The sequence below is a fragment of the Falco rusticolus genome, chromosome 5 (assembly GCF_015220075.1).
Source record: "Falco rusticolus isolate bFalRus1 chromosome 5, bFalRus1.pri, whole genome shotgun sequence".
NCBI classification, from domain to species: Eukaryota; Metazoa; Chordata; class Aves; order Falconiformes; family Falconidae; genus Falco; species Falco rusticolus.
The window spans coordinates 16,521,049-16,537,848 of record NC_051191.1 but is presented as its reverse complement, the minus strand read 5'-3'; the positions used below and the strand labels follow the sequence as shown (position 1 = coordinate 16,537,848).

Below are 16,800 nucleotides of genomic sequence, written 5' to 3'. Positions count from 1 at the left end.
TCAAGCTGTACAGAAGCATGCAGACCATCTTATTACAACAATAATGTGATATAGATACCAAGCTTTTGGAGGCTCTTTGCTTTATTGATGACATCTTTTGCTGTTCGTTTTATTCCAGTAGTAGAGTGCAAGTTCATGTAATTGGCAATAACTTCCCACCTACAGCAAGAATAGAAAGGGTAAACCAGCACATAACACAATAGTTTATCTTCACACAAGCTATGGTCAAGCTTCTCTACACATTTATATCAACTCCTTAGTAAGTTTAATCATACTTAAATACATATAATGGAAGTTTCCCTTAAGAATTCAGTCAGCTTGGATGAACTTGGCTTCTGCTGCAGAAAAAGGATGGGGTAGAATGTAGGTAAGTGCAAATCTCTAATCCTCAAAACTGCTTGGCTGTTGCTTTCCTGAATTCCCTGAACACCTCTGACATTAAACACTGCAGGCTGCACTGAAAGGGCTGATATGTTGCCAGCCCCGTGTCCACTGCCCCCCAGAACACCTAAACATCAGATAAAGGGGCTTCAACAGGAGAGAGCTGGAACAGCCCTAGCCCCAGAATTATTCCTAGAAAAATGGAAGAGAATATTTGCACCTGATCAGACAGGAGGATCGTATCTAGGCCTGTGTTCTCAGTAAGTACTTGACTGCTGACCTGCAGTGCAGAAACAGATACTGGTATCATCATAACAGAGTATGACAGCTTTTGGTTTTCAAAAGCATCCAGATCTTGCAATGGAGGCTTCAAATCTGTGAATCCTAAGTGGAAGAAGGCATTTACATTCCTGGGAAAGAACAGGATTTAAGGCATGTGCCTATTCTTCATGCTTATTAGGAAACTGACTGCCAGTGCCACTTTCTCTGAATCCCAAGCCTTTCGCTTTTCCCCTGGCTCTCCTCTGAAGAGAACTGGCACACTGAGCCCGTATCAGGATCATTTAGGTTGGAAAAGACCTTTGAGATCAAGTCCAGCCATTAACCCAGCACTGCCAAGTCCACCACTAAACCATGTCCCTAAGCACTGCATCTCCAGCTTTTTAAACTCCTCCAGGGATGGTGATTCCACCACCTCTCTGAGCAGCCTGTTCCAATGCTTCAGCACCCTTTCCATGCAGAAGTTTTTCCTAACATCCAATCTAAACCTCCCCTGGTGCAGCTTGAGACCACTTCCTCTTACCCTGTCACTTGACGTCTGGTAGAAGAGACCGACCCCCACCTGCCTACAGCCTCCTCCTCTCCAGGCTAAACAGCCCTGGTTCCCTCAGCTGCTCCTCACAAGACTTGTGCTCCAGACCAGTCATCAGCTTCGCTGCCCTTCCTTGGACACGCTCCAGCATCTCTGTGCCTGTCTTGTAGTGAGAGGCCCAAAGCTGAACCCCGTGTTCCAGGTGCAGCCTCACCAGTGCCTGGTACAGGGGGGCATCTCTGAATATTTTCTTCCTTCTGTGTAAAGGAGAAACCAGCCTCACGTTCCCTGTGGAGCTATTGGAAGTAGCTTACACACTTGTATTCCTACCCAGCTGCATCACAGTCACTGCTCCAGTTTTGTTCTCCGCTTTAATGACTGGAGCCTGTCCTGTAGTAAGCCCTGTGGAAGCATACACCTCAGCATGATCTCGCTGATGGACTGAGGCCCAGGTTTGGGGGAAAACAAGATACAGGGCCAGAGCTAACTCCAGTGACATGAAGAGCTGGTGTCTAAGGGAAAAGAAACCACAGACTGCTCAACAGTCAGGGAAAAGGAAGAAGTTTAGGGAGTCCTTACACTGACATCATACTTAGGACAGTCTGAAAGTAAGTCGTGTTATGCTTGTTATTTAATTAAAAATTGTTAGTAGGGATTTTAACACCAAACCAGAGAAGTACCTGGAGTTAGTCCCTGCTGGGAAGAGGTTCACAGCTTTAATTAACAACTGTAAATCATCTTCTGGCCAATTTTTGCTTCCCCCTCCACCACCAGTGGTTGACTTTTCTGAACTCTTCGTTGCTTGGCGCATACGAGCTTCTGCCTCTTCTTTCTCTCGCCTTATCTGTTCATTTATTTCTTCTATCTGGAGGATTGTAAATAAGTATTATTTATTTAAAAATTTTACAGTGACACAACCCCCTCTCTCTGGAATTGCTTTCAGCCTTGAATTTTGTTTAGTTTCTGTTCTGTACGTTACACATAAGGAAATGGAGGTGCTTGTCTGCTCCAGTATTATTTCCCTCCATCCCATGTGCAAATTTGGCCATCCAAGGTTAGAAGCTACAGCAGGGATCCATCACAAGTTCCCTAGGAAATTAAATGAACACTCCCAGGATTAAGGTAAAACTTCTGAATTTAGGGTGAACATCCAGGCTAACCCCTGACTTACAGGGACAGATCCACAAAAGTATTAAGAACCTAAAGTGACCAGCGAGGGCAGTTAAACATCCACCTTGAACGCACTTGATTGCCAAATCTTCCAACCTAACTGCTACTTAAGCCTGCTTACACCAGAAATTCTCAATTACTATGGTTGTACTAAGTTAGCATTAACTGCAGCAGCCCAGATTTTAGTTTCTAAGTGCTTACTCAGGGCTAGATGGTTATGTTTAGTTTGTTAGCAAGCAGTTCAGCAGAACTTGTGTTATCCATCACACATCTTTGTGAACTGTAATCACGTCTTGAGACTGTGGTGTGACACATGTTTAACGTGTCTGCTTCTGGGTATGCCCAGCCCAGTCTTGGTAATATTAAAAAAGCTATGCACTTGCACCTGTTAGCAGGATGCTCATAACAGGTTTCTGACTGTCTCTCTCATAATAAAATCTCGCTGGCAAAAGGGAAGTTATCTGGTAGAGAATTTTTATTAATGCAAAAGTGGAATAGTTTTAACAGAGACAGAAAGGTGACTGTCCCATGTTCAGAACACCCTCCTGGAGGCTGGGAGATTGGATTCGGTCCCCTGTAGAACAAGAGGGATTTGAGTCTTAGTCTGATGAGTAAACCTGACCCTGGGATGGGGACAGATCATCTTTCCCGCCAGGAAAGAAAGTTCACAGCTGTGAATCCAAAGCAGATGAGAGGAAGTACCTCATCCTTTCTGCACCACGTAGGTTCAGTCTTATTAGTCCAAATAGCTTTTTCCTACTGGCAAATTTAGGCAGATCCTTGCTGAGTTTTGTAAATCTTGATTGCATGTGTCTTGCTTTTCCCATACTTTGGTATCCAACCCACTGGCCCTTCCAGTGCCCACAGCCTGCAGCACTTAAGCCCTTTTGTGGATCCAGCCCCAGATCACAAACACCAGACTAGGATTTTTCTTGTGTAACAGAATAGGTTAAGACTGCCCTCCTTCCCCTCTAGGTAACTGCTACCCATTGTTGGGCAAAATTAAAGTCCTCTACTATTTCTGTATACGGCACAAATGGTAGGCTTTGTGTCCTTTACTAATTAAAAATGCTTATTTTTTTTCCTCAGCTGGCCCTGGTTATTTCATCAGCTGTAAACTGCACTATGTAAAATGGAGCAGAGATCAAGTCTGCCTGGGGAATCTGAAATTCAGGTCTTTGTGTTCAATGGGCAGGATTCCACAGCAGCTATAAGTAAGAAGCATCTTACTTTCACGTAGATTTCACAAATCAAATTATTTTGTTACTTTGATTTGACACTCAGCATAATTACCTGTTTTACTACAGCCGCCTTTCCTCCTTCCCTTGTTGTGGATGTAAGTGCTTCATTCAAGCATTGCAGACTAAAAATAAATTATTAAGTTACAACAGATAGCTAGTAGAAAGATGGGTATCAAAACGAGCAGAAGTCAGCAGAAGGAAGACTTACCTTGTTAGCTCAAGACGATCACAAAGCTTTTCCACCTCCTCCATCATTTTTACACAATCTGCCTCATTATCAGAAAAGTAATTCCAGTTCTGGAAGCAGAAATACATGTTCTACAAAGTTCTTGAACTTTATTGTGCTGTTCCTTCAGACAAAGGCTTAACACACAGCATTCTTCAGCCACTGCTGTGGTTTGGACCCATTTGGTCAGCTTTACTCATAACTCAGAACTGTAGAGAAGTGTTTTAGTATTTTGCTCTTTAATAAACCCACTTTCCGTACCCACCTCCAGCCGTAAGAACAAGCAAGCATGTGAAAGGGTCTGATCTAAGCAAATAGAGTAATTTCACTGGTGTAACCTGTATTTCACTATAATAATATTTAAATACCTTGCACGTCGTTCTCAGTTTTTGCCTTTCCTTCTTGATTGCTTTTTTCTGTATCTCTTTTTCCTTTTTGGCTACTAATGCTTGTTGCCTAACTTCTTCTTCCTCCTTTTCTTTTGCTAACCGTGCTGCTTCTAATTCTGCTTGTCTTTGCTGCAATCAAAAGGGAAAAAAAACACCACAAAAACCCTTGAAGTCACACTGTTATTGGGAAATTCAATATTAAAATGTGCTGTTCCTGCTTCTAGGGCTTTTTTTTTGCTTGGTTTGTGTTATTTTTTTTTAAATGCATCAATACTTTAATGATTGGTTTTCCAAGAATTTTGAGGGAGGTGATCAAACATGTACTAGCTGACACTAATTGACATACTCACTGCGAGGACTCCTAGTTGATAAATCTTGATTTCCTTTACAATGAAGACTTAAAACTGTACGAAATTTCTTATGCCTGCCCCAAGAGTATAAGCTTGGAAGAATGCTCTGCATCATTATTAGCATACTATCTTGCAGTGCTCCAGTATTGTCTTTTAAGTCACTTTTTAGCACCTTGCAGTTCCCTTTCATTCCTGGTGCTGTTTTCAGAGCCATCTTTTCCAAACTGTTAATATTAATCAAATATGTTATGTCACCTTAAAGTATTTCATACCAATTAACCTTTCACAGACCATACACACAAGGCAAGCAGCTGTATCCATTTTATGAAAAAGGAAAGTAGGCCACAGAACTTAATGACTGCCTCGAAACCAGAGGAAGCGTATGCAACAGCTGAACTCAATGTTAGAAGGATTTTTTGTTTCAGAGCTGTGCGTCTTGTTTTCATCTCACTCTCAAAAGGCTGTCACTCTTGCACTGCCTGTTGTACAGGGATCAAAGACAACACATCTATAAACCCCAATATAATTCTAACAGTAGCTTTCTGACACATGTAGAAGCTGAAGCAGTGGATCAGGTGTGAATGAACCAGGGGGTTTCAACCCAAATAAAGTAGTTAACTTACTTTTTCTTTTGCCTCCTGCTCTTTTCGTTTTGCTTCTACCTTTGCTTTCTTCTCTGCTTCTTTCTTTGCCTTTTCTTCCTCCTTAAATTTCTTTATCCTGGGATCACAGCTGTATGCATTGTCTGGCAGAAGAAAGGATGCATCGTGTACAAAAGAAAACCAGATTTCCACTGTTAGTTGGTAAATATCTCTTAGAAACACCAGCAATTTTTATGCTCACCAACAAGTGTCCTAATTCTGTTCATTTCTTCTTTTTTTCTCAAGGCTCTGGCAGCTCTGTTCTGCTTTTCAATCCACCTCCTTTCATCTCGACTAAAAAAGGGAAAGCATAGTTCAGTGCGAATACCCTACAGTGTCATTCTGTTAGAAATCCATCAACAAACTTTTTTTAAAAAAAAAGTTTCCCCACACAGATGCTCTTCTCTGAATCCTTCAAAAACAGACTTCAAAAAATGAAGTTCCAGGCCCCAAGCTCATGTCAAAAATGCTAGGTGTTTACACAACTACATAAACCTGACACAACAAGCTGCTTATCTCTCATTGCAGGGAATGAGATCATGGACTTTATTTCCAAAACGCAATCTACTTGTTGACCTAACATTAAACCCAAGCAAAACAACTGAAATGCTGGTATACAGTTTAATTAAAGAGCAGCAATATAATCAATGCCCATTATCTCAATTTTACAGATTACAGGTCACGTCAAGTAAACCATCTGCACAGAAAAAACACTTTCTATGAAGTACTGTGACAGTCTGGTAAAATCACGTTGGGTTCACTCCCGTAAAATACAGCTCAGGGTTAAACTGATTACACATTGGCTGACTAAATAATCTGGAAGTATTTGTCAGTGCTGTCAAAGAGGCAGATTTTTAGTGGGGGTCTGTATCCTCACCCACACAACCAAATGCATGACAATATACCTCAGAACAAAGGGCAATCCCCATAACACAGTAAGGAGACTGCTAGAGTAGGTTGAAGGTTTAAGACATGAGCAACATCACCTTTGGCAAGAAGGGATAACAAGAATCACAACCATCTGAACAGAAGATGAAACATATTTCTCTCTCAAGTAGAGCATACTATGTACCATTTGTCTAAACATTTCTTTAAAAAGGACACCAATGACAGGAATAAGCATAAAAAAATAGCTATGCAAATAATTCAAGGGCCATCCAATGAAAAGCCTAGAGATTAATCTGTACAATTTATAAAAAATACAAGTGATATGGAACTGATTGCAGTGCCTTCACAGAATCTTCACAGGAGAGAACGCTGGGTCCAGAGAGGCTCAAAAAATTTAATAGCAGGAAAAGGCGTAAGAGAAGAGGAACGAATGCCTAGCTACAGCCTGAATATGGCAGTTTGTAGCCACAAAGCAAAGTAACTACTGAATCTAACTACAAAACTGATTTCTATTCAGACTTGGAAGAAGAGGTTAATACAATGCAAGTTATGTTTATACAAGGCCAACTAAAGGAAAGGTTGCATCCTGTGAAATACGTGTTAGACTAAATGATTTAGTGCTCCAACTTGAACATTCTGTGTTTATAACTGTAGGAAGGATAAAAACAGTATGTATTTTCCAATGGCAACATGGTCCGAGTTACTCAACTATCACTACATCAATAAATACATGATTTTTATTAACAGCAAGCCATCAGAACTAATCTTTATAAATTCTAGGAAGTATCACTTGTCTCAGTGCAGTTTAATAAAGAATCAGAGGGAGAAATACCTGCTTACTTATCTGCTCTGTTCTGGCTCCAGGTTCAACCTGTGTTTGGGACTTGCTGGAACTGCAAGTCTGGACTTAAATGAACACACATTTCAAAGCACCTCAGAAATGCCTCTGTGATGCAAGCCAGAGCTACTTCAACTACACAAATAAGACAAGAGAAGCCCACAGGCAGTCCAGGTCACGTCCACGACTGACTGCTAAGCTGGGAGCGTGGAATTCAGTCTTAGTTTGGCTACCTTTCTTCATGTGAATTACAGTCTAATAGAAAGTTGGAAAATCTTGCTATATCAATCTCCCAGTCCCCTGTTACATTTCTTTTTACTTACATACCATTCTGCTTTTTCTTTTTCCTCTTCATCTAAATAAGAAAACTCTCTCCAGGAATCAAAATTATACCTAAATTAAATAAATAATAAAAAAAGCGTGAATAAAAAACCCCAAACAGCAAGAGAATTACAAATAATCTATCTTTTCTACTGTTAGGTTTTTGTAGGCAATTATACTGGTATTTACAATTTATAATACATAATTTACAATTTTACTGTACCTATAGTAATTCCAGTCTGTTAGGTCAAAACATAAGACGCTATTGAAAGTAATGATTTACATCTCTCTGTACTGTAGGACAGAATAAGTTTTAGGATGGGATCAGTCTCACCAACTCTAAATGCCTACAGTGCAGCTGTCTAAGCTCCCGTTATAGGCACTGGAGATACAGTGCAGCCTGTAGAGTCCAGAGAGAAATTAATGTGATCTTTATATAAGTATCTGTATTTAGCAGGTAAGTCAAGCCATAACCTACTGACTTTATTGAACTAGACAGACTTCACTTAACTAGGGGAGCTTAAATATCTAGTAGACACCCACAAAAATCACAAGTTAGGCGAGATGAACCCCGCTTCTAGTCTGTGGGTCAACTTGGTTCACAGCCACTGTGGTCAGGAACTGCCAGAAGCTCCCACTGTAACCGAGTTTATGATGCAGAGGTGTTAGCTAGGAGAAAGCCAGCTCAGCTTTATGGAAGGCACCAGACAGCTTTGGGGTAATTTCATGACATTACTAGGTCAGAACAGACCACAGCCAAAAAGCTACATACAAAACAGTCTGCAGGTCCTTTATAGTGCACGGCTTGAATACGGTGACTAGAAACTGAGGTATCGGCTAACTTACCAAAACGAATAGAATGCATCTACCTCTTCAAACGAGGAGTTCATGTCCCCAAGTTTAGGAACATTTTTCTTATTTGACCACCTGAAAATAAATGGATATATTCAAGAAATTATATATATAATCTTATTTCATAACATGGTATGTGTTAAGTACAGATTCAAAATACCAAATTAGAGGGCACACACCCCCCCCCCCCCCCCCCCAAGACAGGGGCATCAGGAAAGAGAACAGGAGAGTTTCTTCTGAACATCCTCCTCCAGACTGCCTTTTTTGAGGAGCTCCCCCAGAAAAACAAACTCCTCTTGCCCAAGCTCGGTGTGCCTACAAGCAGATCTGATGGAGCACAAACTGTCTTTGTAGGTATTCAATTCTCCACGCACATTTTCCCGGTAGAGAAGCTTACAGAAAGTGGACAAAAGGTGCTCTGTGAATAACTCGGCTCTGTGGCAGGCTACAGGAAGTTTCCCACACATTCTAATGCAGTATGAGGAAATCAAGCATGCTCTGCCTCCATCCTGTTTTTTTCCCCTACAAAGGGTGAAATCTTCCATAGGCATTTGTTATTTCATGACATAGCATCCATTTCCAAACAGAGAAAGGAACCCATCTGACAACCACAGATCCAGGTCTGAATCTCTGGAATATTTGATAAAATATTCAATGGACCTACTTTAAATAACAGATTGTTCAGAATGTGTTGTAAAGTGCCTCGCACAATAAAACACCTCGTCTCATACAGGTAAAAAGGTGAAATAGACTTCTATTGTGACAGCCTTAATACAAAGTTAATTGGCAAGCATGAATCAAATGCAGAAAAAAAGTCACACACCTTAAGAGAGAACCACCAAATACTGATAGTTACATTTATCTTCTCTTTTAACCAGCTAAATTGTGAACATAACTATTGTCTTCTGTTAATGTCTCACCCTCATAAGAAAATCATAAAGAAAGGAATTTTTAGTCAGTAGCATACACACACTTGGTATAGCGAATAATTTTAAGATGAAACAACGTGTTGTACAAAAAGGACAGTAAGTAATACGGAACTGAGAACAGACTTTTTTTTTTTTTTAACCTCATGGGTCAAACTCTATACGACCAGTGTGACAGTTCAGATTATTTTAAAATGAAATCATAGAGAATGCACTATTTTATTTGTATTACATTTCTAGCAAATCAATGCATCTCCCAGCATCCCTTGAAACCACACCTGTTTACAAAGACAATGCCAGCAGAATTTGCAAATGCTGATCCTCCAGCAACAGCAGAGACAGTCTGATGTAGCTTACCTGGCATTTCTTTCAAAAACTGGGGAAAAAACTTCAAAGAAGTTTTCCTTTGCTTCACTTTTGGAAGGTACGGAGTTATCAAAAGTAGGATCTATGCTGTTAAATGCTCGCCGTTTCACAGGATCAGACAATATTTCATAAGCTGAAAAAAAGTTACCAGAAATACAACATGACACTGAAGAGAGTCTTCCCCACATGTTGGGAATGTTTCAAAAAAGGTTCCAACTGATTCAAAAGATGCTTTCAGATCTGCATTTGACCTACCATTCTGTACAGCTTGATACTTCATTATTTTAATGACACCAAATAGCACTGCTTTCAATTCCTGTTAGACTAAGTAGGAGGAAAAATTTTTATGAATGTCCTCCTGGTTTTGGCTGGGATAGAGTTAATTTTCTTTCTCAGTATCCAGTGCAGGGCTGTGTTTTGGATGTGGTGTGAAAACAATGTTGATAACACAGGGATGTTTTTAGTTGTTGCTGGGTAATTATTATATTAAGTCAAGGACTTTTCAGTTTCTCAGGCCCTGCCAGCGAGAAGGCTGGAGGGGCACAAGAAATTGGGAGGGGACACAGGCAGGACAGCTGACCCAAACTAGTCAAAGGGATATTTGTCATGCTCAGTATATAAACTGGGGGTGGGCAGCATGTGTGTGTGTTGGCCGGGCCCTGGGAGTCACTGCTCAGGATCTGGCTGGGCGTCCGTCAGCAGGTGATGAGCAGCTGTATTAGGCATCACTTAAGTTTTCTGCCCTTCCCTTTGGATTTTATTCCTCTTTCCTTCCCTCTCCTTTTCATTATTATCATCATCATAAATTTTATTTTATTTCAATTATTAAATTGTTCTTATCTCAACCCTCAAGTTTTACCTTTTTTCCTCACAATTCTCCTTCCCATCCCACCGCGGGGCTGTGGGGACTGAGTGAGTGGCTGCACGGTACTTAGCTGCCGACTGGGGTTAAACCACGACAATGAAAAATAACACATTTAACTATGAAGATGTAATAAACTATATTATATTTAAAGTAATATTAAAGCAGTAAATTTGGTTCAGGCACTGGGAGTTTGGGTGTGACATCTCCAGGCTTTTATCCTACACCAGATCCTTGCAGACAGATTACGTAACGGTCTACTAAGAGAGGCACAGAGTGGAAGCAGTCCCCAAGTTAATACCATGTCAGAATTGGCAAGAACAGGAGCCATTCATTAGAATTTTTGCAGCTCACAGTGAAATTGTACTGAGACTTAGAAAGAGTATAAAGTACCACAAAGGTACTAGCCAAGACACGCATGCGCTCTCAGTTTCCCTGTTCTTGCAGTTGGGGAGCATCACATTACTGCATCTTATATCCTGGAAATCACACACACTGTAGCTTAAGCAAACTCTTCTTTTTTCCTCAAGGAAGTGTAGAGTTAATTTGGCTGTTAGCTCTACAATGCCCACTATTTTTCAGCAAGAGTGGAAAGTCAAAGCAACTTTGCACTGTGATCATTCATGGGCTTCTCTGACTGCACCCCCGGACAGAGGACACTGACCCTGAAGGTGTCACCTAGAAGGTGATAAGCTGGAGGAGACCTTGGTGCTCTGTGGTTCTGCAAGTCTATCTCACTGCACATGTTAATGGAGAGAGGAAGGAAGCTGCTGCCTGCCAGTCTTCCCTTCCCCTCGGCCAATACTCTTAACGACCCCTGTTCTCCCCTACACTGCAAGCTAGGAGCTTCAATAACCCTCACACCGGTTTCCTGATGCAAGAAATTCTGTGCACATCTGTTGGTTCCTCTTCCACTTCAGAGAGGTCATGTCCATACAGATCCCCAGTTCTACTCCCAGATACTCGATTCCCCTGGCACTGTATCTCCCACTCATTCCTTTGTCAGACCCAGCTCTGAATCCCACCTACCTACTCCTGCCTTTGGCAGTTTCTTGTCTCTGTTCCGTTACCACTTGCTCCTACTCTGGCTCCCCCTTCCCTACTACTGCATTTCCTTCCTGCAAGGTGCAGCCTGGAAGCATTACTCCTCTTCCATGCCACTTTGTGCCTTCTTTCCTGTTTATTCTTAAGCAGTTAAGCAGAAACATATTTGGCTCCTTGAATGTAGAACAAAGAGCATATTCCTGAATTCAGCTGCAGGTTATTCTTATCATAAATACCTGCCAGTTTCTGGCAGGACGGTAACTATGGAAAAAAAAATTTCCTTTGGCAACTTTTTTCCTTTTGACAACTCTAAAGAAGGCTGAAAACATCATCAGCTCATCTAACATGTCAACTTCTAACATTTTAACTAGTATTGTAAGAAGACACTCAGAAGAAGAAATTTTAGAACACAAGAACACACAAATTCAGAGGTTTCCTCCTGCCTCAACCTTACTGAGTCAAAAAAATTAATTTAAGTAAACCAAAAAAGCCAAAGTCAAAGCATTTCTAGAGATGTAAATCATACACCTAGAACACTCCCTATGGTTTTGAAATTGGCCAGCAGTGGTGTTCTACTTCACTACAGGCAAGAAGGGGAATATTATTCAATTGAGTTCACTCTGTCATCTGTGGGCAAAAAAGAGCAACTGAAGAAACTGATATCCTACATCAAATCAACAGATGCTCTGCTGGCAGAATAAGTGCATTAGAATTCAGATCTTCCAATTGCTGTTCATCTCTTAGAGGAACTACTTTATAGCACACCAGTTTATCCCGGGTATATGGCTACCTCTAGTGGTTCAGCTTTGCATGCATTGCTCTAAGTGTTTGTGTTTTGTCTCCAAGTGGCCCGGCAGACCACCATCTATCACCTGCATCTCCATGCTGCTTCTACCCAGAGGAAAGTTACATCAATGTGATTTCTATTAATTGAGGCATTGAAATGGAAAAAGAACTTCTCTGGCTTTTTAGTAATTGATAATTCTTTAAAAGGCTAATGAAGTGCTGCAAATACATTTCAGATTATCAAGTAGATTGAGAATGTATCTAACAAAAGAAATCAGTTGCTTACCTTTAGTTATGCATGTAAAATAATCATTATCACCTTCTCCAATCTGTTCCCCTGCAGCTTTTCGCTTGTCTGGATGATGTTTCAAAACCATGGATTTATCTAGCAAATAGATGCATCACATTTAGAAACACTTCACCATCAACAGTTTAAAAAAACATCAGGAAGAAAACAGATAGGATTTAATGAATTTTCTTTGATTTCATAGAACCATTTAGATTGGAAAAGACCTTTAAGATCATCAAGTCCAACCACCACCCCAGCACTGCCAAGTCCACCACTAAACCATGTCCCTAAGCACCATAGCCACGGGTTTTTTGAACACGTCCAGGGATGGTGATTCCACCACCTCCCTGGGCAGCCTGTTCCAATACTTCACCCCAGTTTCAGGGAAGAAATGTTTCCTAACATCCAATCTAAATCTCTCCTGGTGCAGATTGAGGCCACTTCCTCTTGTCCTGTCACTTGTTATCTGGGAGAAGAGACCAACCCCTACCTGTCAGGGAGCTGCAGAGAGCAGTAAGGTCCCCCCTGAGCCTCCTCCTCTCCAGGCTGAACAGCCCCAGGTCCCCCAGCTGCTCCTCACCAGATTTGTGCCCCAGACCCTTCACCAGCTGCGTTGCCCCTCTCGGGACACGCTCCAGCCCCTCAACGTCCCTCCTGAAGTGAGGGGCCCAAAGCTGAACCCCGTGTTCGAGGTGCGGCCTCACCAGTGCCCAGTGCGGGGGGACGGTCACCGCCCTGGCCCTGCTGGCCACACTGTTTTGGATACAAGCCAGGATGTTGCTGGGCTTAGCTGCCTGGGCCCCAACACTCCTACAACTTAACACCATTGTCAGAATTAAAATTATCTCATCTTTGCTGGAACATAAAATAACCACAACTCAGAAACTCTATTCCACCTTCATCAGCTGAAGTAGTACTGATTCTCTGGGACTTATTCTAACATTATGCATAGCAAAGTGCTTCAGTAACTGTAAGCATAGTTAGCTTCAAAAAGTATAATGCAGTTTCAGGACCTTAATTGTGCAAGATTATACAATTCCCTGTGCAATCATACTGGAAAAATAAAGAAAAATAATTAACGTCATTTGAGCTATTGTTTCTAATGAAAAGCAAAGTAGTTCAGATCAAATAAAAATTGTATTCTATGCCTTGTCAAGTTCTGAACACAACCTGAGAAGAAATTTAGCAAGGAACCTACAGCCATGAGCTTGTGAAGACTGCTGTACTTACCTGTGGATAACATCAAGCACACACACAAGGGTTTGTGGTCAAGTTCTCTCTACTTAGGCCATAAATGCAAAGATAGAACTAGCACATACAGAGTATCTACTAAAGTTGCTACCAGGTTGTCTTGGTATTTAAACAGCAAAACCAGATTTTAAACTGACTTCTTTGCCAAAAAGTCTAGCCATCTTGTCATACAATATAAAACGTACCTTCTTGGCTTGCTATAAATACCAGAGAGATGACATCACGCAAATAGTTGTGGCAACCTGCCTTTTGAGAAACAAATCAGAACCCTTCTTAAAAATAAGAAAGCACAGTATATACTGGTGAGAAAGACTCACATCTCTATACCACCATGTAACAATTGAGTGCTGTTGGGATCCTAAAAAGAGACATACCCTCGTTCTTGCTCAACAAGATTAGTGAGACTACTACTCATCATCAGCATAGGTGCTACTCTATGCTGTGTGAGCATATGCTCCACAGTGGTGCTGCTAAGCAACACATACCTGAGGCAACAATTTCCTGAGCAAGCTCATAATTTGGTAATTTCCACCTATTTTCATTTGGGAGTATCAGTGCGTTCACTGGGGACAGTGATTCTGCTCACACCAGTACAGTTATACAGGCAATCCTTTGCAAAATCAACTCACAAAACCCTCAGCTTATTTCATAAAGGCTATTGAACAATCTTCAGAGTACTTTAAAATCTTCCTCTACTAAATACTTGCATTCTTCTGGCAAAGGCAACTCCTGGTCACAGCGCTTTCTAGAAAAATAAGTTCCAAAACCCAACATGTTGTTCCTTCACACGCAAGTACCACAGAATAGCCCCAATCACCTGCAGCCGTTCTGAATCATGTCATGGTTAAGACACAGGCCCATGATATCACTAAGCAGCACACCAGCACTTCCAAGTTCTATCGTTTACTTACCCAAAGCGTCAAGGAAACAACCTCACAAGACTACGCGTTTAACAGCTTGGTAACACCCCAGAGATCCAGCCACAGGAACTCCACATTTTTCATGTGGTGAAATGAACAAGAAGAGCAAAACTAAGCTTCTCAGTAGCCCAAGTAACTTTTAGTTACTCGAATACCCTGAAAATCAAGAGCTACTGCTCCATTCCCATGCAACACTTGATCTAATCAGTACGGTAACAGCAGCGCAGAAATGTACAGTTATAGTCTCAAGACTACTGACAAAACACACAGGCAAGAAAGACGTGAGCTCAGCGAGATTTTTCAGCTCCCTAGATTTAGGCCTGAGGATTTCAGAGCTGTGATGTGAATTTAGAAGGCTGGTAAGCAACACAAATCAAAGACCAGACATTTTTAGACCTGTGAAACAGTAAAAAGCTTGTCCATGACATGTATATATTTTCACGCGGAAAACAGTTGTGTACATCTGGGGAAAAAAAAAACAAGTATGCTTATGAAATGAAGGTACTTACGAGCTGCTTTGATTTGTTTTTGAGTAGCCCTGTATCGTATATTTCCTAGCCCGAGGACTGCATAATGGTCTTGATTCTGAGGAAGGAAAAAACCACCCTAATAAACACTGATAAATATGACCTAAAAAGCCACAACACGTGCAGGAAACCAGTTCTCCTCCCCATCTTTTAAAAGCAAGAGGCAGAATTCTTCCTTCTCCATAAATATTAGGAAAAGGTTACAGGAACAATTGTCGTAAATGCCATAATTATTGAATAACCAAATATCAATGAATTAAGCCACTCTTACAGCAACTGAAGTAGCTTAATCTAGATTGGATTAAAGCACTGAATTCTAGAAAGTTCAATTATTGGAAAACTGATTTGCTCTCTTTTAGTATTAAAGAGTGCTAATATAACTCCAGAATAAGGGAGGTAGTAACAGGGAGAAGAGACGCGTTTACAGCTTACAAGCAGTAAAATGAAAAGCAACAATTCAAGACCAAGAGCTTATCCCAACGTACATGTGAGTTTGCCCTCATCAACCGATTATGCGTGGAAAATAGAAACCCAATTATAATGCTAAGGGACACAAACCAGTTCAGACGGGGGTGGGAGGAGAGGAGGCAGGGGGTCTTTAGCGGCTGGGAATGGCAGGTAACTTTGATGGGCGATTTCCAGAAAACAAAAATAAAAATTAGTGCAAGCCTGTATCAACTCAATACCTTCCAGTCCTTTGGATCAAGGGTTTTTAGCATAGGAAATTCTTCAAGTTGTAATTCTTCGTCCCCTGATTCTTCAGAAAGTTCCTTCTCATCTTCCAGCTCCTGGAAAGAGGCAGAAACATTTACGTTTCTCCTCTTAATAAATGCTTCAAACCATCTTCCCACAGGTTCCACTTGACAGAGTACTGACGCTATAAGCAAAAACATAAAAGCAACTTCACCTTCTGCAGTTTTGGTTTTTCTTTCTTAAATTAAACCCCATCAAAAGCCCAGAGAAGCCCCGCATCACACAAGGCTGCAGCCTGCCGAGCCTTCCAGCTCGCCCTAAAGACACCGGGCTGCTTTAAAGGCTGCAAGAAGCGGAACAGGCGCCTGTCGGGCGGTAGCTCCCAAGCTTCGCCGTGCTCTCCAGTCCGGGAAGGCGCTTCCAAGTGCGGGGAACGCACTCGCCAAACGCCACCCGACACCCTCCTCGCTGCGGCGGCAGAGGCGGTAACTGCGGCACAAACGCTGGGTGCGGGCCGGTCCCCCCGCCGCCCCTCGGTCCCCCCGCCCGCACAGCGGCCGCAAACGAGCGGCGGGGCGGGCGCCACAGGCGGGGGGCGCGGAGTTAACGCACAACGCACGGGAAAGTTCCGCAGCAGCGCAAGGCTGCTCAGCCCCAGCGCCGCAGCGGAGCGGCTACTGCCGCCGCACACGCGGTGGCTGGGAGCGGGGGAAGCCCCGGGCCCGCCGGCGGCTGAGGGCTACCCTGCACCCCCCCGGCCCGGGCCGCCCCCCGCCCCGCCGGCCGTGGCCCCGCACCAGCTGCGGCCGGGCCGCTCCCGCCCCCCGCCCCGGCGGCACCTACCGGCCGACAGCGCCCTGGTGACAGCCGTAACCTGCCCCTCCTGCGCGCCCCGCAGCATGGTGGTGGCGGCGGCCGGCGGCCCGCAGCGAGCCTCGGGCCTGGGCGCCGGGCCCCACTCGCCTCGCCTCGCCGGTTGCCAGGAGCCGGCGCATGCAGGCGCCCGCCGAGCGCTTCCGGGGCGGCGG

At 42.7% G+C, this 16,800-nt stretch overlaps 1 protein-coding gene across 2 annotated transcripts in view; it reads right to left on the bottom strand.

The window, feature by feature from the left end:
- Positions 1-16,800, bottom strand: part of DNAJC2 (DnaJ heat shock protein family (Hsp40) member C2) — a 19,229-nt gene extending 2,429 nt beyond the window's left edge. The window contains exons 1-14 of one of the 2 annotated variants that reach the window (XM_037390370.1): positions 16,616-16,800; positions 15,766-15,956; positions 15,062-15,137; positions 12,379-12,477; positions 9,392-9,533; positions 8,103-8,183; positions 7,263-7,328; positions 5,412-5,503; positions 5,192-5,313; positions 4,198-4,347; positions 3,812-3,900; positions 3,656-3,725; positions 1,873-2,057; positions 59-159 (exon numbers count right to left, since the gene is read on the bottom strand). In XM_037390370.1, coding sequence (XP_037246267.1) covers positions 59-159; positions 1,873-2,057; positions 3,656-3,725; positions 3,812-3,900; positions 4,198-4,347; positions 5,192-5,313; positions 5,412-5,503; positions 7,263-7,328; positions 8,103-8,183; positions 9,392-9,533; positions 12,379-12,477; positions 15,062-15,137; positions 15,766-15,956; positions 16,616-16,673 — 1,522 coding nt within the window. In that variant the 5' untranslated portion in view covers positions 16,674-16,800. The remainder of the gene's footprint in view (positions 1-58; positions 160-1,872; positions 2,058-3,655; positions 3,726-3,811; positions 3,901-4,197; positions 4,348-5,191; positions 5,314-5,411; positions 5,504-7,262; positions 7,329-8,102; positions 8,184-9,391; positions 9,534-12,378; positions 12,478-15,061; positions 15,138-15,765; positions 15,957-16,615) is intronic. The other variant, XM_037390371.1, reaches the window with a different exon arrangement.